The 25,453-nt window shown below is 45.3% G+C and overlaps 2 protein-coding genes across 3 annotated transcripts in view; one reads left to right on the forward strand and one right to left on the reverse strand.

The window, feature by feature from the left end:
* Positions 1 to 337: 337 nt before the first annotated feature.
* LOC8044032 lies at positions 338 to 15,989 on the reverse strand. Its single transcript, XM_029994386.4, has 8 exons — positions 15,788 to 15,989; positions 15,313 to 15,669; positions 13,639 to 13,716; positions 13,423 to 13,560; positions 5,634 to 5,730; positions 5,321 to 5,403; positions 2,730 to 3,564; positions 338 to 476 (listed from the first exon to the last, which is right to left on the reverse strand). Exons 1-8 carry the CDS (start codon positions 15,887 to 15,889, stop codon positions 427 to 429), a joined length of 1,740 nt encoding a protein of 579 aa, XP_029850246.2. The 5' UTR covers positions 15,890 to 15,989; the 3' UTR covers positions 338 to 426.
* Positions 15,990 to 16,100: 111 nt separating this feature from the next.
* Positions 16,101 to 25,453, forward strand: part of LOC8044033 (aladin) — a 33,827-nt gene continuing 24,474 nt past the window's right edge. For both annotated transcript variants that reach the window (XM_040222536.3, XM_040498477.2), the window contains exons 1-7: positions 16,101 to 16,312; positions 17,952 to 18,076; positions 18,432 to 18,493; positions 21,197 to 21,285; positions 21,393 to 21,439; positions 22,398 to 22,556; positions 23,167 to 23,250. In XM_040222536.3, coding sequence (XP_040078470.1) covers positions 16,196 to 16,312; positions 17,952 to 18,076; positions 18,432 to 18,493; positions 21,197 to 21,285; positions 21,393 to 21,439; positions 22,398 to 22,556; positions 23,167 to 23,250 — 683 coding nt within the window. In that variant the 5' untranslated portion in view covers positions 16,101 to 16,195. The remainder of the gene's footprint in view (positions 16,313 to 17,951; positions 18,077 to 18,431; positions 18,494 to 21,196; positions 21,286 to 21,392; positions 21,440 to 22,397; positions 22,557 to 23,166; positions 23,251 to 25,453) is intronic.

The raw sequence follows: 25,453 nt of genomic DNA on the forward strand, positions 1-25,453 counted from the left end.
CTTACACCATCCTGACATAGAAGCATGACGTAAGGCTCTTATATTGCTTGTATTTAACAAGATTAGAATTACGCATCACAGAAGGAACTTCGTTCAGGTGTTCTGCGATCATCCAGATGACAGACATTTTGGAAAGTTACGAATGATTAGTGGGCAAATGCAAAGCTAGTTGCTATTGCTTCTACTCGCTCTTAAAAAAATATAAATATGTAAAGTAGTTTAGCAAGGTGCGCACGTAGACAAAAATGTTGCAGCAGTCCATTTAGAAACTCGTTTTCCAGCTCAACGTAATTCGATTTTATCCCTCAAAGGAATATCACGTAAATCCCCAATATATTGGAATGCCCTATTTGCCACAAACTAGTGAACTTAACTGAAAATAACTTATTTTAATGCACTCCAGCTTCTGTACATAAATTCAAATATCTAAAACAGGCCACCATCGTCAATCGTCCGAAAAATGTCGTCAGCGTCATCTGAAAAAAGAAAAAAAAAGTAACGTTAGTCAAGTTAACAGAACTAAAGGCGAGCCTACTATACTAATTAAAAATAAAAGCATTCAATAAAGGAACCATATCCACACTTTCCCATTGTCTAGGATGCAGACAGTTTCACAATCAACTGCCACATCTTCCACTCTTCACTAAATATTTTTATAGACAAGCTGGTTTGTTTGTTTGTTGTCTCAGTACTACCTGACAAAGGGCAAATGCTACAGCCCCTATTAGCCGATTAAATCAAAAGAGCACAGCCTCTCGGAGTTTTTCGCAGGCGGAGAGAGCACACCAATGGTACACTGTCACATGCCTTGCTTCAATGGCCCAAATTGTTTATTGGGGCAGCAACTTTAGCCTTTTAACAAACTCCCGAAGATTTCAAAAGTACCTGCAATCATTCCCTATTTTTGAGTAACCAATTAAGTAAGAAAAAAAAAGGCTCGAGGTACACATAAGCACTTCTCATGAGTTGTGAATGCGAAAGCATGCACGTCATACTTCCGCTCTCTTATTTCGTCTGCAGCGTATTTTGCACTGACGCCAGAGTGCGCCCTCTCCTCGCCGCTCTGACCTTGGATGTTCTGTGTTATCGGCGCGCTGACAGATATGCAGTGCCATGGGGTGGCGGTCGTTGAAACTGACGTGCAGCGGCCAATGGGAGCCTCGTCGACATGCGCCAGCCAATGGGATTGAAGCCGAAAACCATCAGCTTTACTCCGCTCCTTTGGGATCGGGGAATTTAGGTGCCGCTGGCTAGCTTTTTGCGTGGTTTCATAGCTGGGAGCTGGCTTCACTTGGAGAAAGGATTTAAGGTGCCGTTTGGCGCGGCTTCAAAGCTGATGACGTCAGCTCGCTCCAAGGAACAGTTAATGCTTTTGCATTAAAAAAAAGTTATGGACACCTATAATAAAATAGCGATGAGATGCTAGGAGCAGTTCTTTAAGAGGCTTGTTCGAAATGGAGGCAGAATTGCAGTGTCCAGGTGCTTGCTTCGAGAAATTAAAGCAAACATCAGCTTCAGCCATCAGCTAGCATATCCAAAAAGCCAATGCTATGCCTTTTCAAGAGGCAAGAGTTAAGAATGCAAATCATTCTTAGGTTTCCTATGCTCCAAGTGCTTTTAAGGGCTATTTGCTCTCACATATTTGCTGTTAGCCTTATCCCAAGATCTCTCCTCCCCCTTTTTAATCATAGGATATAATGACAGAGCTGGATCAATATGTGACCTACCTTTATAACCTCCATTTCTTTGAAAACGTCATCACATATGAACATGCCAAATGTTCCCTGGTCACATGCACATTAAAGGGTAACTCCATTCAACAGTCAAACCAAAATAGAGGACTGCTATTGATTTACGGATATTAAATATGAGCATTGCCAAAGTATTACACTAATGGGGAACTGCAATCCACCTGAAAACCAATATTAAAAATGCTACCACCAGCCTCTCATCAAGCATTCAGCGGGCTGGCTGTTTGTCAAGCAACCTTGTGCCCTGATGTCATGTGCCTACTCAAGGTTACTTGCTCGTACTGCCACTTCTTTTGCTGTTTTCCTGGTGCAATTTCAGCTTTCCCAGCCTATGATTTCTGCTTCTGTTATGTTGTATTAGCGACTGCAGTTTGTAAGTGCTCCTCAGCGATTGTGCGCAGAGATCATTTATTCCTTGCACGCTCAAGCTCGTTGCGATGCTGAAGGTGCCATTCAAAGGCGGCCATAGTTTAGTCTGCTCCGGCTCACTGCAAGCTTACGATTAGCTTCCACAATGCTTCTGCAACGTGCACTGCACACCACCAAGATTGTACTACTTGCTTTTCAGCCGGCAACGCTATGAATGTGTATTAATGTTTGCTGCAGATGTTGGACATCTACCAAGAAAAGTAGTGAAACAGTCGCAGCATCTTACCTCACTATTCGGAACTGCTCTCACGACTAGGACAGTTATACATCATGCAGTACCAAAGCACAAACTTTGCATCAGACAATGGCCATGCAGCTGATGAAGGGTAGCCATCACGTTTGAGGCTTCACCATAGACACCAGAAACAAACTTCAAGATAAGATATTTAAAAAAACTACACAAGGCATCTAAAAAAAATAAAAAATGATGCCTTATAATTTAGGGGCACTTCATTCACTAAAACGAGTCGAAAGAGTCGTAACCATAAAATCGAGAAAATATACTGGAGTTACCCTTTAAGTTAAGTATGCAAGCTTTCCCGACCTTACCTTCTAGCCACTGCAGCTCCTCAGAGTTTGCACCGCTGCCTTCCGAACGAATCGCCGAAGGAGTCGCAGAGGGCGCACAGGCTTGATTGCTGAACACTGTTTGTGCAGAATTCACCACAGTCCTACTGTTCAATGTTAGACTGAGATTGGACACTCCGTTCCCCAGACGGGGCAAGATTGGAGTCGCCGCATTCGTTCTTGCCGACACCGCCCCACCAACCCCAAATGCTGCTGTCGTATTGCTCAAGGTCGCGGACAGAGGCGACTTGTAAGCTGGAACGTTCCGCACGGCCAGTGATAAACCAGGACTCAAGGTGCCAGTCTTCACCATGCTGCCATTGGTTCTACACGCAATTGGAGCACTTTTGGACTGCGTTGGAGACTCCCTGAAACAAGCCTCGAACGGCCGCTTCGTCAACGACTCGTGGAGCAGCGGCGCCACCAGGCATGAAGCTGCACCGTGTCTCCGCTGTTGCAACGAACCAGGCGTGGTCGGGCCGTTTGCTTTGCGGGAATAAGCTACGTCCCCGCGAACGTTCGGGCTCGGCCCTGGACTAAAGTTTCTGCACACAGTCCGAGAGGAGGCGTTTGTGGGAGAGCCGCCGCTAGTCGCGAACAGAGAGTATCTGGGAACCGGCGACGGATTTCTGGCTGCGTCTTCGAGGGCTCCCAGCTGAAGTTCCATGCAGAGAGCCTCCAGTTCTCGACGGGTCATGTCGTTGACACTTAGTTTTCTTGCCGGGCCGACGTCGTCTGGGCGACTGTAGATGTGGACCAGGTTGTCTCTGGTGAGGAGGAGGCAGTGCTCCTTTTTTGCGTTCACGTACACACCCACCTGTGCCACGTGAAAGAGGAGAAGTTGTTGTGGCTCCATGATCCAAATGGAAAGGCAGGTCAATCCCATACCTTTCAGCTTAGACCAAATAGAACGGGAATCGAAGTCTATGCTTCTGTAAGCTCTGGCATTTGTTTCTTTATTACGACTATTATAACCTGCTACAGGTCAAGAAAAGTAGGCCGAGCTCTTCTCCTCTCACAAAGCCCTCCACTCTTTCCCCTTCAGCAGAGTGAATGCTGGAAAGAAGACGTCTAGACAGAAGAAAATCACCAATCATGGTGAGAGGGGAACTTTGTAGGGGGAGGGGGGATAGGGGAGGGCAGTTGTCCTATTATTCCTAACATGCAGCAGACTATACACAAAGTCAGCCCTGTTACATCGCGGCGCGGTGGTGGTGCGTCGGGCGCACTTCCGGTCTGGGGCTGCGGGCAGAAGTCACCATGCGGGACGTGCATTCCTGTGTTGCTTTGAAAGAAACCAGACAAAAACCTGCCTTCTCGTCAAAATGCCGCAACTGGGGCTGTACCAAAAGAGTGGAAAAAGGTATGGAAGTTTTCATGTGTTATCTGCCTGCACAGTTCGCCCGAGAACATGAATAGGGGCCATGAAAAAGGAAAACTGGAAGCCATCCAACCACGATTGCTTGTGTGAGAAATCCTTAAGGTTGAGTTCTGGTCGTCAGATTTATTTGTTTTGTTCCAACATGAACGCGGGAAAACTGCCATGTTGTACAGACCACCTGCAGACTACATTCAATGCGTCTTCAAGTTAGAGCGGCCGCCTGGACATTCAAACTGCCGTCTGCTCTTTCAAATGTTTCTGCCTGTTGTCAGCTGCTCGTTCAAACGACAGCTGCCCCCAGACCAAACGTTGACCAGGTAATTGCAATAAGAAGTAAGTGAAGGCCTCAAAAATCTTAAGTTTGACGGTTTGTTGGGGTAAGCAGGTAGGCTCAGTGTAAGCAGTAGACACAAGGAGATGTTGATAATTGTTACCAGTGGCCATCACCGACTTGTTATGTCTGATTCACTTGATCCAGCACTGCTTGCGATTTTCAGTATCAATGTCGACCATCTCAGCTACGGTTCCTGCTTTTTGCAACCTAAGTGAAGCCATGATTGAGAATAGCGAGCGGAATCTCGACGGGCGAATCAGTCTTTAGTTTCCATTTTGCAATGTCCACGCAGAATGAATCGCCGCATGTCACCTTATTCACGCAAAGTTTTGCGAAGTAACGAGCCTCTTTAATTTCGCTCAGGCCGCCAAAGTAGTCAGACATTGCAGGAAGACATAGAATTAAGAATGACAACACGAAAGAGGGCACGGGGACTCACACCGACGCCGACAACATTGCATTCCCATGGTCGGTTTATCGGTTACGGCGAGCTTCTTGCCCCAACCCCATCGCGCATGCGCGGCGCCTGTGGCTTCTGCTAGGGGCGCCCCGGTTTGTTTGTAAACATAAGTTGGTCAATAAGCCAAAAAAAAAAAAGGATACTTTTATTGACATCTTGTAAACCCTGAGATGGGGAACGATAAAAAAAGGAGGAACACAACAAAATCTCAATCCATCTCCATCTCAGGGTTTACAAGATGTCGGTTGATTACCAGCTCGCCTGCACTCTCTCACTGCTTACAATTCTACTTTTATTGCACTTTGATTACTTTGGTTCAGAATCGAGACTCATAAGCTAGGCTATGCTGACATCGTCAATGGCCTTTAATGACCATTACGACCAAAAGTAGTTCTTACCTTTCTCAACACCATAGTAGTTCCGGTTTTCAGACAGGCCTTGAAATCTTGAAAGCTCTTGTCCACGGATGCCAAAATTTCTCCTGCCGAGAAACATAAGAAAAAAAAAGGTATATCTTTATTTATTTATTTATTTTTTACAAAAACTCTGGCAGGTACACGCATTATAAACAAGTGCTGCAAAGAATGCGAGACAACCACATCACTGTTTTATGAAACCATTCTCTTTTAGTGGTGCTCTTGGTGCTCTGTCCAATGAACCGTTTCTGTGCATGCTGCAAAACTGGCCGGAATAGGGGAAATATGGGCTTACCTGTTTTGTCTCGAAGCGTTAGAATTTGATTAGAGACACTTTTGATGCAGACGGACAGCACTGGCACTTTCCCACGCGGAAGATGCCTCTCTCGTTTCTGTCGGAACCAAAAGATGCATCTTTGTGAAATCCCCAAACTAGCACATTTAATAATTAATTTAGTATTTTACCCTGTGCTAGTCTAATCTAATTTCAGGGCACAACTGGGATATTACCGTATTTTCCGGGCTATAGTCCGCAAAAACCAATTTAAGCCAAAAAAATAAAAAAAAAAAGGTTTTGCTTAGATAGTTTGCACTCCATGAATAGTCTGCCCCTGGTGTTTAGTCAACATGAAAATCTTCTCATACACGGCACACCTTGACTAACGTCTGCTTTTTTTAGCTCGCAAAGGAGCTTTTATTATACATAAATCACCAATAATATACTCTTTCATCTGTCATGTCTGGGCGCGCGCCGCCGATAACAGAATATCGTAGTACGGCGCATGCGCCACTAAAAGATAAAAAGCGGTGCTCCGCTAGCTACCGCCTTCTTTTGCTCAGTTACACCACATCCATGAGCATGGTGGAATAAACCTGTCCTTTCGCCTTTGGAAACCTGCTTGTTCCTCGCTTCTGGCCGACATACAACAACTGGCGACGAGGATGGGATAAGGACCGTCGGCCGAGAAAAGCAGGTGTTTCCGCAGGGGCGGACATAGCATCGACAGCCATCATGAGCGAAGAAGCCGGGACGCACTTCGCCGGTCGAATGGGTTATCTGGAACCATTCGACGAGTCTTCCAGCGACTGGGCTTCTTACGACGAAAGGTTAACGTCGTTCCTGATCGTCAACGGAGTTCCAGAGAGCGACAAAGTTCACGCCTTCCTCAGCATCATCGGTCCGAAGACCTACGCGCTACTGAAGTTCCTGACTGCTCCGGAGCTGCCTTCAACGAAGAGCTTCGAGTACCTCAAGAAGGCCCTCGGCGACCACCTGTCACCCAAGCCGTCCATCATCGGTGAGCGAGCCAAGTTTCACCGGAGAGCGCAACATGAAGGCGAGTCTATTTCCGAGTACGTCGCCGAACTTCGAAAACTGTCGCAAACGTGCGACTATGGAAGCGTTTTGGACGAGTCACTCCGCGACCGCTTCGTGTGCGGATTATTAAGGGAAGACATACAGCGCGTGCTGTTCACGGAAGACAGCAAGCTAACGTTCCAGAAAGCGGTGGAACGCGCCCAAGCCATGGAAGCTGCGAAGCAAAGCGCGGCTGAGGCTCGCGTCGGCAACTCAAGCGTCACTGACGTGCACAAGGTGCAAGCAGGGAATGAGAAGCAGAGGGACAGCTGCTATCGCTGCGGGTCGTCACGGCACCGCAGTCAAGAGTGCCCTCATCGGCAGAGTGTATGCCACAAGTGCGGCAAGAATGGTCACATCCAAAGGGTTTGCCGAAGCGGGACTGACGTAGGGGGCAAGAAACGTCCGCCAGGAAAAAGGGTAAAAACGCTGGAAGTTGAAGGACGACTAGCCGTCGTACACGGCGTGTCTTCGCCCAGCCTTACCCCAGTGACGGTGCAGATGGTGATCAACGGATCTGCGGTTGAAATGGAACTAGACACAGGAGCAGCGGTAACTGTAATGTCTGCTAAACAGTTTCACCAGTCTTTTCCGTCTGTGAAACTGACGCCAACTGTAGTCAGGCTTCGCACCTACACGGGAGCCCTGGTTGGACTTCAAGGCGTTGCGACAGTCAATGTGCAACATGGTGAGGCGTCAGTACAGCTGCCACTGTACGTCGTCGATGGAGCCGGGCCGCCACTACTGGGCCGGGAGTGGCTTCGAACGATACGACTCGACTGGAACAAGATCTGGGAGCTGAATCACATCTCAAGGTCAGACGTTTTTGCTTCTAAACGTATAAAACAGAAGCTTGACTCTTTGCTGTCAAAGTACGAGCCACTGTTCAACGATGAGCTCGGAACTATAACTGAAGAACGAGCAGAACTTTTCTTCAAACCGAACGAGAAACCGAAATTTCTAAAAGCGAGAAACGTTCCGTTCGCGTTGCAAACGGCTGTTGAGGCGGAGTTGTCGAAAATGGAAAAGATGGGCATTATCACTCCGGTGACTACAGCAGAATACGCCACGCCTGTCGTGCCGGTTATCAAAAAGGACGGGGGCATTCGTCTTTGCGGCGATTATAAGACCACTGTCAACCCTTGTCTTGATATTGACCGTTATCCACTTCCAAAAGTTGATGATCTATTCGCGGCCCTATCAGGAGGCGAACTCTTTTCGAAGATAGATCTTAACCGAGCTTATCAGCAGGTGGTGATGTCAGAATCGTCAAAACGCTACCTCACGCTGAACACGCACAAGGGGCTGTTCATTGTAAACAGACTTCCTTTTGGAATCTCGTCAGCACCCGGAATTTTTCAAAGAATAATGGACACCATGCTGAAAGGTTTGAGCGGCGTTTGTTGTTATCTAGATGACATTTTAGTCACGGGCAAGACTACGGAAGAACACATGGCCAACCTTGAAGCAGTGTTGAAGCGTCTACTTGAACGAGGAGTTCGAGTCAAGAAAGAAAAATGTTCGTTTTTTCAGCCTGAACTTTGCTATCTAGGTCACAGGATCAGTGCTGACGGCATCTCGACGTCGTCTGACAAGGTGGAGGCGGTGCTCCAGGCTCCCGAGCCCAAGACAAAGCAGCAGCTCCAGTCTTTTTTGGGTGTCGTCAATTACTACGCCAAGTTCGTGCCCCATCTTGCAACGACAGCCCAACCGTTTTACAGATTGCTGCGCAAGGACGAGCCATGGTGTTGGGACCAGCTTTGCCAGGAAGCCTTCAACACCATCAAAGCCGAGCTGGCGTCGCCTCCCACCTTGGCCCACTACGACCCCGACAAACCGCTAAAGCTAGCGTGTGACGCCTCTCAGTACGGGGTAGGTGCTGTAATTTTTCACGTTTACGCAGATGGCAGCGCTAAACCCATCGCTTACGCTTCGCGTACGCTATCGAACGCTGAAAAAGGGTACAGTCAGCTCGAGAAAGAGGCACTAGCCATTATTTTTGGAGTTAAGAAATTCCACTCGTATCTTTATGGTCGGCTCTTCACTTTGGTCACGGACCACAAACCACTCCAGACCATTTTAGGTTCGAAAACTGGAATTCCAACCATTGCCGCTGCGCGATTGCAGCGTTGGGCAGTCGCATTGTCGGCCTACACCTACGATCTTATCTTCAAGAGATCAAGCGAGAATGCCGAAGCAGATTTTTGCTCGCGTCTTCCACTACCGACCGTTGGAAACGAGACCAAAGAAAATGAGGAATCATTCTACTCATTGCGACTGCAATCACTGCCGGTATCTAGTAGTGATATAGCACGTGCAACAGCGCGAGATCCAGTTTTGTGCCAAGTGAAAGAATTCACAAGCGCAGGCTGGCCTGCGTCTGTCTCTGACGAGAAACTAAAGCCTTTCTTCGACAGACGCAACGAGTTGACCATTCATCAGGGCTGCATCATGCTCGGAATGCGAGTTGTCGTCCCAGGGAAACTGCAATCCCTGCTGCTGGATGAACTTCACGAAGGCCATCCGGGTATTGTGCGCAGCAAGGAGCTCGCGCGCAGTTACGTTTGGTGGCCGGGGATCGAGGCGGACCTGGAGCGCAGCGTAAAGAACTGCGTAAGTTGTCAAGAGCAACGTAGTGCGCCTGCCAAGGCACCCCTCCATCCGTGGTCATGGCCCACAACGCCGTGGCAACGTGTTCACATAGACTTTGCTGGACCTTTTCTTCAGTCTATGTTCCTTGTTGTGGTAGATGCCCACTCCAAGTGGCCAGAAGTATTCATGATGCGCTCAACCACGACGGAGAGCACGATTAACACTTTGAGAGAACTTTTTTCTCGTTTTGGCAACCCTGAAACTATCGTGTCAGACAATGGTCCTCAGTTCACGTCACGGGAGTTTAAACAGTTCACACAGGAAATTGGCTCTCGTCACGTCCTGACAGCTCCCTACCATCCAAGTTCAAATGGTTTAGCCGAACGTTTTGTACAGACCCTCAAGAACGCCCTCCGTAAAAACAAGGAGAGTGCGCCTTTGCATGTGAAGTTGCAGACGTTTCTGCAGAGCTACCGCAACACGGCTCACGCCACAACGAACGAGTCACCCGCCAATTTGTTTTTGGGGCGACGTTTGCGCAGTCGCCTAGACGTTGTAAAGCCTTCTGTGGGGGAAAGGGTAGCCCGCAAACAGTTCATGCAGACTGCAAGCCGGCGTGGGCACGATCGTGACTTTGCCGTTGGTGATCATGTGCTCATCCGTAACTACTGTGGCAAACCCAAGTGGGTGCCTGGAGTGATTCTTGCGCAGCATGGCCCTGTTTCCTACCAAGTACGCGCCACCACCTCCAGAGGCAGCTTCACCTGGCGTCGGCACAAGGACCAGCTGCTAAGAACTCCAAGCCTTGCCGACGAGGACGCTGACCAGGAAGGCACAGAGTTCTTGTTGGTTCAACCGAGCGACAACGCACCCCAACCATCGTCCTTGTCACCTACTGGCGGAACTGTCCCAGCCGAAGCAGCACAAGCGCCTGCTGCCCGACGGTATCCGGCAAGAACCCGGAAACCTCCCGAAAGATTTCAAGCCGGATCTTAACCTTTTTGAGCGTGTTCAAACAAAGAGGGAGGAAATGTCATGTCTGGGCGCGCGCCGCCGATAACAGAATATCGTAGTACGGCGCATGCGCCACTAAAAGATAAAAAGCGGTGCTCCGCTGGCTACCGCCTTCTTTTGCTCAGTTACACCACATCCATGAGCATGATGGAATAAACCTGTCCTTTCGCCTTTGGAAACCTGCTTGTTCCTCGCTTCTGGCCGACATACAACACATCGACAAAATCCATCACGTCTCGTCATAATGAACGATCCTGAAAAACAAAGTCCACACACATAGATAGACCGCACAGCCTAAAATTTCAACTCCTAAACATATACAGTCTGCGAACTATAGACCGGAAAATACAACAGCCATTGCAGGTGACAAAAACAGAAGAAGCAGCCAAAAGATATTTGATAAAGAAAAATGTAGTCAGCAGGCATAGCTCATTGCTTGCTGGCAAACTGTCCCATACAGTAGACCAGTGGTTCTCAGCCACCGATGCTTCATAACCCTTTCTGGAATAGCAGAAATGATAGGGGACCCCATCCACCAAGGGGGGGGGGGGGGGGGGGATCTATCGGACAATTACAATGACCAAGGGGTAAATGAATAAATCTACAAGCATGCAAACCAACTTTGAAGCTCTGAAACAGAGAGTGACCAGCCCTATTTACTCAGCATAAATGGCTTAACCCAGAGGTTCTCAAACTGGGTTCCATGGAACACAGGGGTTCCGCAAGCAGTTCTCATGGGTTCCCCGAGCACCCAGATTGCAGTGGTTCCCTCCCCCCCCTCCCCCCCCACCCCCCCAGTTCAATTTTCCACGGACTGAGCCATGGATTGAGTTGGTCTCGTGGACAAAGCAACCTCAGCCTCCATATAATATGTATATATATAAATATTTTACACTGTACCCCAAGTTTACCCCTCTGCCTTCTTATTCTGTTTGTAGTCCTCCATTTTGTCTTATTCTTTTAGCGCAAGAAACTCTTGTTCACTATCCAAGCGCCTTTATTGCCCAGTATTGTCGGTTGGCAATAAGGCAAAGGGGGGGGGGGGGGGGGTCCTTGGGATTTTTTGAGGCTCGCTGGGGTTCCCTGGGATGGAAAAGTTTGAGAACCCCCAGCTTAGTCTATCTAGCTTTGGGAAAAAAAACCAACATCAATTAAAATGAAGGCTTTGTTTGGGGACCCCAAGAAATGCCTTCAGGGACCCTAAAAGGTTTGTGGACCCCCATTTGATAGCCACTGCAATAGACAGTCCCCGTGTGGCACAAAATATAATAATAATAATAATAATAGTTCAATTACCATGTAAGTATGGTGGGAGCTGAAGATAAAAAGCTGTCAGATCAGCTTGACTGGTCCTCAGCCCCCTCAAGTACAAAGCAAGGGTAGGAAAAGTAAAATAAAAAGAACACAAGAAATTGTTTTATTAAAGGCGACAACCACTACCAAAAAAAGGAATTGACCGCAGTGCCTTTTGCCTACACTAAGACAAAGGGATCGGAAAGCTGAACACAAAAAAAAAAAAACAGAACCCAGAAAATTCGACAAAATTATTTTTTAACATATCTCACAAACATAAAAAAAAAGCTTTCTCTTCTTTTGTTCATTGCTTAAAGTTCAGTGTACCTGCAAGTGTATTTATCAAAATTAACAATGTGTTAGCTATTTCATAGAGATGGCAGTGAATAACAGAGGCACTCTTACGGAGTGTAGTCGAGTTGTAGGTACTACTATCCAGTTCTCTTTATGTCTTGTAGAATAACGAAAGCTTTTTATTTGAGATTGTGCCAGATTACGTATACTATTCTTTTGTGTTTCTAATTTATAGTGGACAATCAAACTGCATCTATATACTTAGGTTGTAGGCTCTGAACATGCGGGAACGATGAAAGAAAATTACACTTGGTGTTCCATACAGTGCATTATAGATGTGTTGCGTACATTTCTTTTGCATTAAATGAACACGCTGTAGGTTTGAAAATGTAGTTGTCCCCAGACCCGCTGGCAATAGTTTAGATGTGAGTGAAAAAGTAAATTATAAAGAAGCAACTTAATTTGCGTCGAAAGAAGGTTGTCCAACACGACCAACCACACCAGTGATCTGAGCTATTTTTGTTAGTAAGTGATTAACGTGATCTTCCCACATGTCGGAAGAAAATACAACGCCGAGACACTTGGAGTATAACACCTCCTCTATACGACATAAATTTAGGATTATGTCCTGGCGTGTGGAAATGCGGTTGGTTTTTGATTTGAATATAACTGCCATTGTTTTTGCTTCATAAACCTGCATAGAATTAGATAATAAACATTTTTCTAGCCTTTTCTTTGTTTCATTACATTTCTCTATGAGCTCCTGAACGTCACTTCCAAGAAACTATGTACTAGTGTCATCCACATATATGATAAATTTGGCTGTCAGGCTATTGTGCACAATATCGTTAAGATAAACATAGAAGAGTAGTGGTTCTAATATGCTACCTCGTGGCACACCACAAATAACAAGATGGGCTTTCGAGCGCATATTATTTATCACCAAAACTTGTTTTCAATTAGATAAATATGATTTTAAAAGCAATAAGACCCATCACAAAACACCATAGTTTGAATACCATAGTGGTACAACTCAGGAAATTTGCGTTCGGTTTTGTTCTATACTTTGTCCACAAGGGGATGAGCACTACTTTCTTCACTAGTAGAAGAGCAATAAAAAACATAAGCTTGTCACGGAAGAAAGCCATGCAATAGGCACAAGGGGAACAGCCAGAATTCCTTTGTTTTTGTTTGGATTAAGGGGGGGGGGGGGGGGATTTTTTTATCATACTTTAGCACCACCAGTTACTCCGCTGGCTATGCCACTCCTAGGCACAACCTCAAGGATGTAGCTGGTTGATTCTACCTGCAGTCAATTTCGTAAATAAAACCAGCAACGAAGATTATGAGGGTGGTGCTCAAAATTCCAAAAAATGTTTGTCCAGTGGCTCATTAATGATGCAGTGTATGTGAATGTTCTCCTTCACCTCCCAACTCTCCGAGCCACATGCCAGAAAGAATGGGGAAAGGGTGCAATTGTGTTAAGACTGATTAAATCAGCAATCGAATCTGATTTCTGGTAAGTCACTCTTACCATTTTGAGCGCCCAGGCAATGGTGTAAACAGCGAGGTCGTCGTGATCACCGGCACTCACGTCCATGTCCTGCCGCATGAGTTGCCAGGGAGAATCAGGGTCGTCATCTTCGCAGTTCCAGGGCGTACAGAGCAGCTCCTGCAAACCGAATTGTGCCGATTCATGCTGAACAAATTATGAAACCATGCAACATGTGAGCGGGAGGTGTACACTTACGTCGGGCAACTCTGATTTTCTGGAGGCCTTTGCTTCGTCCGCAGCTTTTCCAATCTCGAAGAAGGATGGGTAAGCATTCTGCCAAAACATTGAAAGAAACGATTGCAGTATGCTAATGCAAGTTCCAACTTGCTGTGGAATTTTATGAATGTTTGGGCTGCATGGAGACAATTATTAAAAACAACACAAAACTAATCACACCTTTGCCAGTTCATAGTTCGCCTATGTTTTCACTCTCCTGCATGTTACCAGCTGACAAGCTCGTGCAGTACAACAGGCTAGCGTCACGATCGATCGCATTTTGTTTCTCTCTACCACAGAAGTGGAGAAAGTAGCACGCAGCTTCAACACTAGACTTAAGCTCATGGGATTTCAAATGGGGGTCCGCAGGCCCTTTGGGCTCCTTGAAAGCCTTCTTGGGGTCCCCTTAGACTTAAGCAGTCAGTCGAGTCGAGCAGTAAAACTTTTTTTTTTTAATTGATGCTGGCTGACCCACAAAACTAAACAGACCCAACCATGTGCACTAAGTGAGAAGGGTTGATCATTCTCCGTTTCGGAGCCTCAAAGTTAGTTTGCGAGCCTTCAGTGTTCTTTATGTACACTTTTGTTATTGTCATCTTCCATTACCTTCTCTTCCCTCCCAGTTAATGGCATCCCCCATCACTTCCAGTGACCCTGGAGTCCGCTCTAGCTCATTCTCTACGACAAGCTACAGTGCAGAGGGAGAAAACAATACAATACATTCATTGCATTGAGATCATGTCAGCGTCCATTGTAAAGGACCAAGCTGCTGCGTGTGTATACCTTCTGTCACATGTACAGTCAGCACGGAATGAAACCCAAACGCCGGAACGCATAGCCATCAACCCAGGCTGCTCCCCCTGGAGGGCCCCTGAGAACTAATGAAAATGCGCCGGGGTGCAAGTTTGCAGGTCCTACTAAGATGTGCTTGACCCTCGCGTGGCGCATATGGGACTTCAGTGCTTTGCTGGTGGCACACTGTAAGCGCACGCCAGGAGGAGAAGACACCATTAACGCGATCCGCTGGCGTGCGCGCAAGCAGCTTGCTGCTGCTCCTAGCATCGACTTTCTCGCGCCGACCGCAAACCGCAGGTGTCGACCGGGCGACAACACAAAAGCACCCCGAATGACGGCTCTTACAGCGCGCCACCGGCAAAACGCGGAAGTCCCAGACGCGCCGCGCGAGGGTCGAGCACATTTTAGTAGGACCCGCACCCTTGCATCCGAGGGCATTTTCATTAGTTCTCGGGCCCTCCAGGTGGAGCAGCCTGTGTCGATGGCCGGGCGTTCCAACGTTCGGGTTTCATTCTGTGCTGACAGTACTTCGCACCACTAAATTAGTTTTTATCAGGAAGAACAAGCAGGAATTAGGATTCGTACAATGCGATGACATCACGTGCAAGCCACGTATATTGAGGGGGCTGACGCCATACAATGCTACATCTGCACTACTTGTTATATGTTTCTGCATTTGTCTTGTCTGTTTTTGTACCACACCCTAATGTAACGCCCAGGGCCTTTCAGGTGTAAAAGGAACAAATAAATAAATGACATCACTCCAGAGGCTTAGATAATCATTACTGGGAACCTTGATTGGTCGAGAAGCCCCGTACGTCACCGAAGTTAGCTAAGAAACCAGAGTTTCAAACCTACTGTTTTTGGAAGGATCCCCGCAGGACCGGGGAATTTTCGCTTCCTCGGCACTACTTCGAACTCCTCGTCATCGAAAATCAAACTGTTAGAGCCGTCGCTGAAGGACTCCGGGATCTCCGATCGTTTTAGGTCTTCGGACTGTTCTGGCTTCACTTCTACGTCTCGTTTCTCCTGGCAGTCGTCGAAGTCCTCATCAAAGCAAGTGTCGAGATCTTCGGTGTTGAGGCCAGTTGCCAGGAATATGCTGTTTTCCTCGTTGCTCTCGGCGAGAAGTGAACATTCAGCATGCTGAACAACGCTCTCTGGGGACTTCAGATCTCCAATAGCTGATTCATCCTCGGAATCACCCCAGAAGTCCTGGAAGTAAAGCAGTAAACATCACACACGGTGGGGAGCAAAGTCACCGATAAGGACTCGATAACTTCAACAAACAATGCCGACAGAGTTGTAAGATTAAACGCCATTTAGATCTCACGTCATCGAGAATGTTGAAGTCCACTGCTGCAGCCTTTCTGGGAACTGACATCGCAGCAAATACTAAAAAGGATGCTTTCATCACATCAATTATTGATGGCATCAAAACTCGAACACGCCGCCATTCTTCACTTTTCGCTTAGAACATGGCCGTCGACACGCAGTTGTCACAATGTGCATTGTTGTATTTAAATTCTGCGAATGCTGGAGCTTCTTCTACTATTAAAAAAATTATCATCTACAGTAATATAAAATAAGCACTATTATTTGTGATAATTAATTTTTTTTATCTATGATGTTCAATTATTCAAGCTATTATTTTTTTTTTCTTTGTAGTAGCTGTCATGGCGGGAATGTGGTGCTCGAAACTTTGAAACTTGTATGAGCGTTGAGCACCACAGAGATTACGATGTGCTCGCTTTCTGGGTTCCCTGATCCACCCGGAAAAGGTTTAACGACCCTCTATGAGCAGCATGGGCACCTGCATTCAGGAACCGAGCAGGAATGGGCAAACTTTGGCCAACAGGTAAGCGTATTTGCGTGGCACGTCGAAATGGATCTCGCAAAGGCCGAACCATGAGAGCTGGAAATAGTGCTGCACCATTCGAATTCGTGCCAGTAATATGAGCTCGCGGTCATAAGAAAGCGGATGTCAACCTAGTAGATGAGATCAATGCTAGTGCTTGCTAAGAGTACGAGCATACCAGCAAAGACCACCGACTTGCACTCAGCAGTGCAGCGTTCGAAAATCATGGATGAGAGTCAGTGATTTAAAGAGTAACGCTATACGCACGAGGTCGTGCGCCTCGACCAGAAATGGCTATACGCACGACGCGAAGCTTGGTAAGTCTCGTATAGACCGTTTTACCGAAAGGGCGAGGGAGCAGGGAGGAAAGGGCTACCGGCACTTTCCCCCTTTCTGGTTGTGTAGAAAGAGTGAAAGTCCCGGATGAGAGGCTTCGCCAGTGTTTGGTTTGTGCGTTGCCCGAACTTCGTTCGCACTTCTCTGTTTTGAACTCCCAAACTTATAGAGAGCCACAGGCTTCGATGGTGACAGTCCCCGGTCATCGGGACACCATTGCTCGGTTATAGGGTGCACGAATAACAACAGAAAGCATCTAATACTGTCTGAGGACCTATGTACTGTGCACGGAATCTGGCAAGTGCGGCTGCAATGTCATTAAGCTCCATCGCTTTCTTCATGACTCCGATCTCCGGCGGCAGTAGGTAGCGTCCGTAAACCGAAAAAACTTTTCCCGAACTCCGTCCTCTCGACTGTGCTGAATGAAGCACGCACCAAACTTAATGCTGTACCGTCGATGAACATAGGGTACGCTTGCAAGGTGCGTGCAAGTTTTCTTATGATAATTGCTGTTTCAGCTTGTAACTTTTTGTAACTGAATTTGTCTTACTATTGATAGTTTGAGGTGGTGACACTGACTCGATTTTATCATCTACAACACTTAGCTGAAGGCTCATTTCCGCCGCCGGGTGTGGCTGGATATTGTCGAAAAGTTAGTTATATTGGTTTTCCTGAATTGCGATCTCCTGTGCGATACCAGAGAGCCATGAACCTATGTTGACCGTCTCAACGCGACTAGATTCTTCATATTTTCAAAATTAGTACATAATGTAACTGGAAAGAAACCTTAAATTTCTGTTGTTGAAAGTTGAGACATGCTCATGTATCTATTTAGAATCGTAAAATCATTGATCGACTCGCTTCGGCATAGGCCCATCTCGATTTTGCTGTTTTCAGTTCTCGACAGAAAACGTCCTCGTTAAACAAAAACTGAACAGACTAGCTCAACTAAAGCCTGTATCACAGCTTCTTTAGGGCTCACGGAAGTGTTTTTCAGGTGTCAGAGCTGCCTGGTATACTTACAGTGATTGAAGTGAAGCTATTTACCCAATCAGATCCACCTAGCAAAATAAATTTTTTTTTTATGAAATGTCGCCGTAGCATGCGGTCCGGGAAACAAGTTTCCACAAAATGTCACCGCGTCGATGAAACATTCGTCACTGAAAAGTTTTTCTACAAAACAATAGGGATTGCTAGGGGTCGTAGCTTACGAAGAGGAGAGCCGTGAATAAGCCAGTGTATGGTTTGCAAGTATCGACTGGCTCGTTCAAGAATGTATCTCTTTTGTCGTTTCTTCTCGCAGTTAACAACCTACCGATGTATATCTGTCGCCCGAGAAACGGTCAGGTCGTCGGTGTCGAGCGACAGCACCGCACCGCCATTCCTGCTTCAGCACGAATCCATCTGGAGACAAGCAGTGAACTCGTGGTAAGTGGTGCTAACCTAGTTGAGGTTTGTTGACAAGTCGTTTTATTGACGGTCGTGTTCTCAACGCCTACAACATTGTGTCGCCCATAGGCATTTTGGGTGTTTCATTGGTATCTACCTCATTGACTTAATGAGAAAAGCGGTGCATGAGGTCAAAGACACAGAAAAGGAGCTCGTATGACACACAGAAGCATTGTTCTTATGTGTCCCTTTTCTGTGGCTTCATTCTTGTGTGCTGTTTTTCTCATTATGTCTGTCTGCCAGCTTGCCCAGCTTACTGCCTTACTTCTACCTCATTGGTTTGTTCAACTTCATTTCCTTGTCTTATCTTTAATTACCGCATGTTGCATTTCAGGCGTGACAAGGGGTTTATCGGCTTTCTCGAGCAGCTTGCACGGTACAGAGAAACATCCCCAGGTGAGTTTCCCAATTCGTTAGAGAATCACTGAAAGAGCATTGATGTGATCCTGGATTTTTACGGAAACGCAACCCATAAGCTTTCGACAATTGGAAAGGAAATATTTGCAACACAAAGGTCCAGTTTTTTAGCACAAAAAAATCGCTGGACCATAACTTGCTGCTCGGGGGTTTCTCTCGCTCTCTCTTCATCAGCCGCGTGCGATAATGACATGCAACTCTGAATGTTTGAAAGGTAATCTGTCATCTGAGACAAATCTTCGTTAATAAAAAAAGTTGAGTCCATTAAACATAATTCTTGACCACCGAAACTCCGAAAACGTTTTGAATTAAAGAAAATTTTAACGTCTAATCACAAGGAGTGAAACAACTCCTGTTTCTGGAATCTCTGATGTCGCGTTGTTCTACAGTGATACACAGTTTTAGTGTGGCCTTATTTTGTTTTAGTTAATGCGAAACTTGGCAACAAAAGTTTAATTGGGTGGTGTGTTGACACCATTATCGGGTGCTTCATGCCAAAAAGGTCAGTTCATTTTTAGGGGTATCTGAGGCCTTTGAATAGTGATGCCCGTTATAATTATCGCTGCCTTATTCACCAAACATTGTCGTTTATTGCCCGTGGAGGGGGATGGTTGCTTGGACGTGAAGGTAATGTTGCACAATGCACACATTTGGATAGCCCCATTGTACGATCCTTAGGGATCTTTTCTGCTACTGCATGTCAGCAGTGGCATTTGAGCAATGTCAATAGCTGCGACCTCAGTCACTTTTCCTGTTGGGGCATCCTTTCTTGATGACAGAACCATGCAAACAGAAAGATTTTAGTTACGCAACTCGGAGGAGGTCTTCTGGGCCCACTCAAACAAATGTGTCAAAGAGAAAAAAAGGCAAGCTTTGCTAGTGGGCTAGCTTTGTTTCTGCTGCCTCTAGAAAGCAACCAAAAATCACGCTCTAGGCCTTCTTTCAAATTTTGTGCATTGCATCTCTCTCTTTCAGCCTTCCCCTAACCGCACAGTTGCTGCACCATCTGTAATGTGATTGCTGCGCCATTTGAGCCAAACTGTGCCAAAGTGCTTACTTACCCTGCTGCGTCCTGCTACATTTTGACTAAACGTGAAAAATTTGCACCAACGTTGCGGCAACACATAATTTCACTCCATTAATACTGAAAATATAATAGCCGAGGCCCCGCCACACGGCCCGATTGTTACAATAGGCTTGTCCGAATTTTCGGAATCGGAACTTTCGATTATTGCCCTAAATGATGTACTACTCGATTTTATCTCTGTATCGAACACTGACAGTATTCGGAAGTCACGCAATGCTCATGGTTTGGTCTGGTGGACTAGATAGCTTCCTTGAGTGCGCTTCTTGCATTGCGCTGATGCACTGCAGTGCAGCCACATACTAAGGGGAATGCACCTCTCTAGAGCTAGGCGTTGCACACAAATGTCAAATATATTAAAAAAACAAAAAAGTGTGTGGTAAGTGCTGACCCTACCCTGCAGTAAAAAAGAGTCCTGAATAAAGCTGGCTAGTACATAAGATAGACTACAATATTCTGATGATTTGTTCAGATTCGAGATTCAACAAGGATACTTGTGTATTGTGGGAAGATTTATATGGACTTCTCTGTAAGCTTATATATATATATATTTTTTTTTTTAAAGTCAACTCTTTGGTTTAGAGTTTACCTTTACATAGGTTCCATCTGTGTGATGGCGTAGTGAAGGGAGTAAATTAAAACTCATTTAGCTGAAGGAGTGGATGGAAACTTTAGGATAACCTTAATGAGTTTGACTGAATTGTTTCTAAAGCTTATTTATATTTCATGTGCTGATTTTTGTTTTGAAGTTGACATATAAATTTTAATTGATGTTAATCAGTTGATAACACCTTTTTTTTAATCTGAATTGATAATTGCAGTTTTATTACAACCTTTTGGATTTTAATGAAACATCAACTTTGGTGCTCAACGCTATTCTGTTTTTAACATGATTTCCGTGGAAGATACTGCTTGGCTTACCTTTGGCTATGTACCTAAAATAACAATTCGCAGTAGTTTATACTGTCCTTCATCATTCAGCTTATTGTTGTTGTGCCTGGTACTTATACACGTAACAGCTAGTTCTGCTTTGAGGGTATCAAACCTGCCGTGCAATTCATGCTAACAGAAAGTTGCACAGAAGTGGGAAGGCCAAGCGGGCAATGTCTTTTGATGGACAGGCTAATACATTAATCTTAATGTATAATATTTGCAGTGGTGGGAATGAAAATGAAGTGTAAACTTATGCTCCAAAAGTTCTTTTTGCTGCTCCAAAAGGTGCTCCAAAATGGCTCAGACCGATCACAATACTGCACAATGCATGCCTCATGTAAATATAATTCTTTTAGAGTTCACAAGGTTTCTTCTGAGTAAGACAGCATCAACATGTTCAAAACTGTATCTCAAATCCCTGACTATTGGTTCATATGAGGAAAACTCCATTAAACAAAACAAATACTCTAATAGTCATTTTTCTTTTTTCCAAAATAAGCAATTTTTAAGCACAGAACCCTTAATAATGCACTTGGCTAGCAAAAAGCCATGTTTGCTAAACCACCATCTATGAAAGGACTGGGAGCAAAGAGTTGACACCATTGAAAAGCCACGGCTCTCATATGACTCTAATTCATCCAGACTGAATGTTCTCTTTCTTCCAGCATGGTCTCTTGCAAGGTTTGCAGCCAAGTCTCTCATGGTTGGCATGAACTGGTTCTACTCCCACGGATTAATTTTCCCACATCTGCTGGTGAGACTTGACTGTGGCTACTCACAGCTATTTCCCCTTATTGTTTTTGTTCCCATCTTTCTGTTGGCTGTGAATGTGAAGGCGATCCGTTATACTGTCTCTTTCAGCTCTCTGGAGAAGCACTGTGTCAAGAGTACTCCCTGGCTTTGGATTGGTGAGTGCTTCTGTGCTTAAGTCATTCTGCATTCATTTTATTGAAACCTGGCATGACCTTCAAAACAACTTAAAAGTTCCATGAGGCATTCTTTATTTTTTACATTGGGAAGTTGGTGATTAAAATCAACTCCTCACTTTCATAAAGCGTGAAGCAGGTTTCAGTTTTATTTTACACATGCTAGTTTTAACCCTCAACAAAGAGTTGATGAGGCAAAATATTTTCCTTCCTTTTTGACTATTTTTTGTTTTCACTAACAGATTGCCACATCAATGTAACACATTGAGTTCCTTTGAAAAGGTCCCTTTTCCTAAACAAAGAACAGTGAGATAATCTTTTTGCAGTGCATGATCTGTTTAGTCAAACTTGCTGGGGATGGAACTAAAGACTTTTTACAAAAGAATCGTAGAAGCTCTTAAGTTTCATGTTTGAAGCAAAGGTTAAAGTCGGGAACAAACACAACATCATGAGTCCAGGTGGGGAAAAAAAAATTGTGGAGAAAACCTTGCACACAGGGTTGTTACTGTCGGTCCCCACACGTTGAGTGCCCCGTGTGGCTATTTCCAGTGCAACCAGAAATAGAAAAATGGGATAATGGAAATAAATCCAACAAGCGTCGGCCACTCGGTAACCCCGATATTTCACAGGAATATCGTATTAACACAATCCAGTGGCGGTTGACATCCAGTTCCCACCACTTCCAGAGAGAGTTTTGTGGCTGCTTTAATGATAGGAGAATCATCAGGGACAACCTTTGACAACCAAAGAAGAACATGAATTCCATTCTCAGCAGACCCTCTTTTCGCTGTGTCTTGTCTGAAGCGTCGTAATGTCCTTTCTCAAAAACGGTAGGAAGTTCTACCCTGGTTGGTGATGTGGTGCTATTTGTTTGTCATTGTCTCTGTTGGTTGACATGCACGACAGTTGGTTGAACGGTTCTTCCAACTCTCCGCTTCAGGGGGCGCGGCCACGTGAGAGCTTTTGCCTGGCATCCACAGACCCCCAAATTCGCAGTGGCTTCCCACGGAGACCTGGTCCGCGTCTATGCACCAAACGTCGGCATTGTGCCCCTGCTCAAGCACAAGTCGCAGAGGAACATCACTGACATGGCCTGGAAGTGAGACACACGCTTTCATTTTGCGGTAAACTCTGCTTGCGATAGATGTTTGTGTGACCACAAAGCTCATTAGATTCTTTGTAATTTCTTGGTATTAGTTTGTTTTGCTTGCAGACTCTCCATGTTTTTAACCCAACTTCCTTTCCACTGTGTCTTGTTCAAACGTAATGTAACAAGTAAATGCCGCTGTGGGCGCATTGGCTTGTCTAACCAAAAGAAAGATCTTAAATGTTATATTTTAGAGATATTGGCTTGGTTTTCCTGATTACTCCTCTTGGCTATGCACTTGTGCCTTTACCTTATGCACTTGACTTGTAGAGAAAGGTTCTATGTTACCTGAGGGATGACGAGAAAGTGTAAATATATTCGTTGTGCGGCTTCAAAACTTTTCCTAAATAAACTTGAGTTTTGTTGTAAGGTAACATGACTTGCATGTAGTTGCCTAAACCTGGCTTCACTTGAACAACAAACTGACTTGAAACTCTTAATCTGAGGTCTATGGTTCTCTGATGTCATCGCATGATTTCCATGCTTTGCTCTTGATATATTGAGTATGAAGTTTTATATACATGCATCCACATTTACCCAGAAATGTCTGTAATCTTCCTAGGCCCTACTGTGCCTCGTTGCTGGCTGTGGCCTGCCAAGATGGAGTCGTCCTGTGGCAACTGGATCCCATGTCCCTCATAGGAAGGTGAGTGTACCAGCTGCCACTCCACTATACCTTTCTTTGACCTTTGCCATTTTTAGCTTACATTCAACAGGGTTCGCACGGGTTCTTGAAAACCTTGAAACCCCTCGAATTTGAAAATGCCTTTCTCAAGGCCTTGAAAATCCGAGAATTTTCAACAGTGCTTGAAAACCCTTGAATTCTTTGAGTATAGTTACAGATGTTGTCATTTTACAGTAATGAACCGCAATTAATATAAATTCCTTAGTTGACCCCCTAGGGGGGTCAACCTTTGAACCCTTCTTGTCTTAAAATTTATGAAATTTACAGCGTAGGCTGGTGCTCATGCTAGAGGGTGTATGACAAAATTTCAGGTCTGTCGGTTAAATGGCAAGGAAATTAGAGCAGCTTCTATCTGCAATATGCCTACATTGTTTAGTTAATCTATCGTTAGAAAACTTTAACAACGTTAAGAATTTTTATTCGCTAAGTATGTAGCAGAGTGCCTAGGGGGTGCGGCTATGGAAAGTTTTTTTGTAAAAAGTCATTTATTTATATAAATTTTCTCTTTTGCAAAATTGGTCAACTTTTTGGTCTTTTGTGTCTTCGACAAAATGATAACATTTTTATAAAAGGCATCCGTAAAGTGTCAAAAAATTTCCATAGCCTCATTCCTTATTAAATTTCAGTCAGGAAAAGGGAAGAATGAGCCTTCCCTGTTTTGCCATTATGGAACCATAGATTGACTAAAATGGAATTTATACCAAAAAGTGGAATGGAGAAAAATGCATTCAAAATGCTCCAAATCCTACCTTTTCTTTAGCTTTGGTGGACAGAAAATAATATATAAAAAAATTAACTATGCAGTGTAAACTAATTGAACTTTCTGGGAATACTCTCTGGATGTTGGTGGATGTAAATATGTCATTTTTCAAAATCAACTTTTTTTGCAGAAATCTTTTTTTTTTTAGGTAGTGTCCCCCTTTAATGGATGTTTCTTAAAGGGGCACTGACACATCAAAATCATATTTTTTTTTATTATCCGAAACGGTCGAAAACAATGCCGGGACATTACCCTCAAAATTTGAAATTTGGGAATTCAGTATTCGTGAAGTAAAAAAACAATTTCCAAATGCCGAATTCGAAGTTCTTGCGCGATCGGCGCCGGTGCCTTGACGTCAAAAATTGCGGAGACCTGAGAGTCCCCTTTCCTGTCACCACTCCCTGCTGTTGCCATGGCGACCCAAAGCGAGGAGGAAAGGAGCGGGCGCCGGCTAGCGCCGGCGTTGCGGCGGACCGGTTTTGAGCGGTGTCGCCTGTTTTCCGTTGGAGGATACAAATCCAGGAGACGGCACCACAACGAACTCCCGATTTTTGGTATTTCAAAAAGAAGGGCCGTAGTGCGTTCGCAATTGCGTTAAAAAACATGTTTTAGGATTGCCGTCATTAAATGTTATAAAGATGCCGCCTACAAAGCTTCTAAATTTCCTGATTTTTGATGTCACCGATCAAAAGAAGCGAGGAGGCGAGAGGCGGGAAAATCAAACGCCAAAAATAAAAAGGCGCGCGTGCGCGCAAGAAAATTTTTTTTCGCGATGCGGTTTTTTTTGCGTGTCTGTGGCTGCAACTTGCATCGTTTTAGACAATAAAAATAAATACGACCTTTGGGGTGTCAGTGCCCCTTTAAGCACCAGTCAGCGTTGAAAGTAGTTTTGGTTTTGTCTGGTCCGCCGTCGCGTGATCTTGCCTCGTGTTGTCTCTGTGCTCCACGGTCTTCGAATTTCCACATGCCGTTTGTTATCTGCACTTGTTTGGCTCAAGCCGCATGTGTTTCGTGTGGCACTTGCTGCGTGTGGATGTACTTGATGTTGCGCGTGGTACCCAGGAAGCGCAATTTCCAATGGTCTTGTCTTGACAACAACGAATACAGGCACTGGGTTGCACCGAATCCAATGAACTCGTATCGGGCGAAATGCAAGCCCTGCAGAAAAACGTTCAGTATCTCGTCTATGGGAAAGTTGGCGCTAAAAAGCCGTATCAGGAGCGTGAGACACGGAGCGTCCTGTTACATGTGGAGCTATCCTCTGCCATCTTCATACACCCAAAGAAGATGGCAGCGGATAGCTCCACAAGTAGCAGGACGCCTCGCATAAATGAACGATCTGTCGACACGGCCCCACCTATCATCGGACCTGAACAATCCATGCAAGATGCGCGAGTAGGCAAT

The sequence above is a fragment of the Ixodes scapularis genome, unplaced genomic scaffold (genome assembly GCF_016920785.2).
Source record: "Ixodes scapularis isolate PalLabHiFi unplaced genomic scaffold, ASM1692078v2 PGA_scaffold5__190_contigs__length_132052651, whole genome shotgun sequence".
NCBI classification, from domain to species: Eukaryota; Metazoa; Arthropoda; class Arachnida; order Ixodida; family Ixodidae; genus Ixodes; species Ixodes scapularis.

Excerpts from the sequence above, each read along its gene's own strand:
- LOC8044032 (XM_029994386.4), bottom strand. The coding sequence starts at position 15,889 with ATGCCATCAATAATTGATGTGATGAAAGCATCCTTTTTAGTATTTGCT. Across the intron at positions 15,670-15,787 it reads ACTTCAACATTCTCGATGAC|GACTTCTGGGGTGATTCCGA; the intron begins GTGAGATCTAAA and ends CTTTACTTCCAG. Across the intron at positions 5,404-5,633 it reads AACGCTTCGAGACAAAACAG|GAGAAATTTTGGCATCCGTG; the intron begins GTAAGCCCATAT and ends GTTTCTCGGCAG.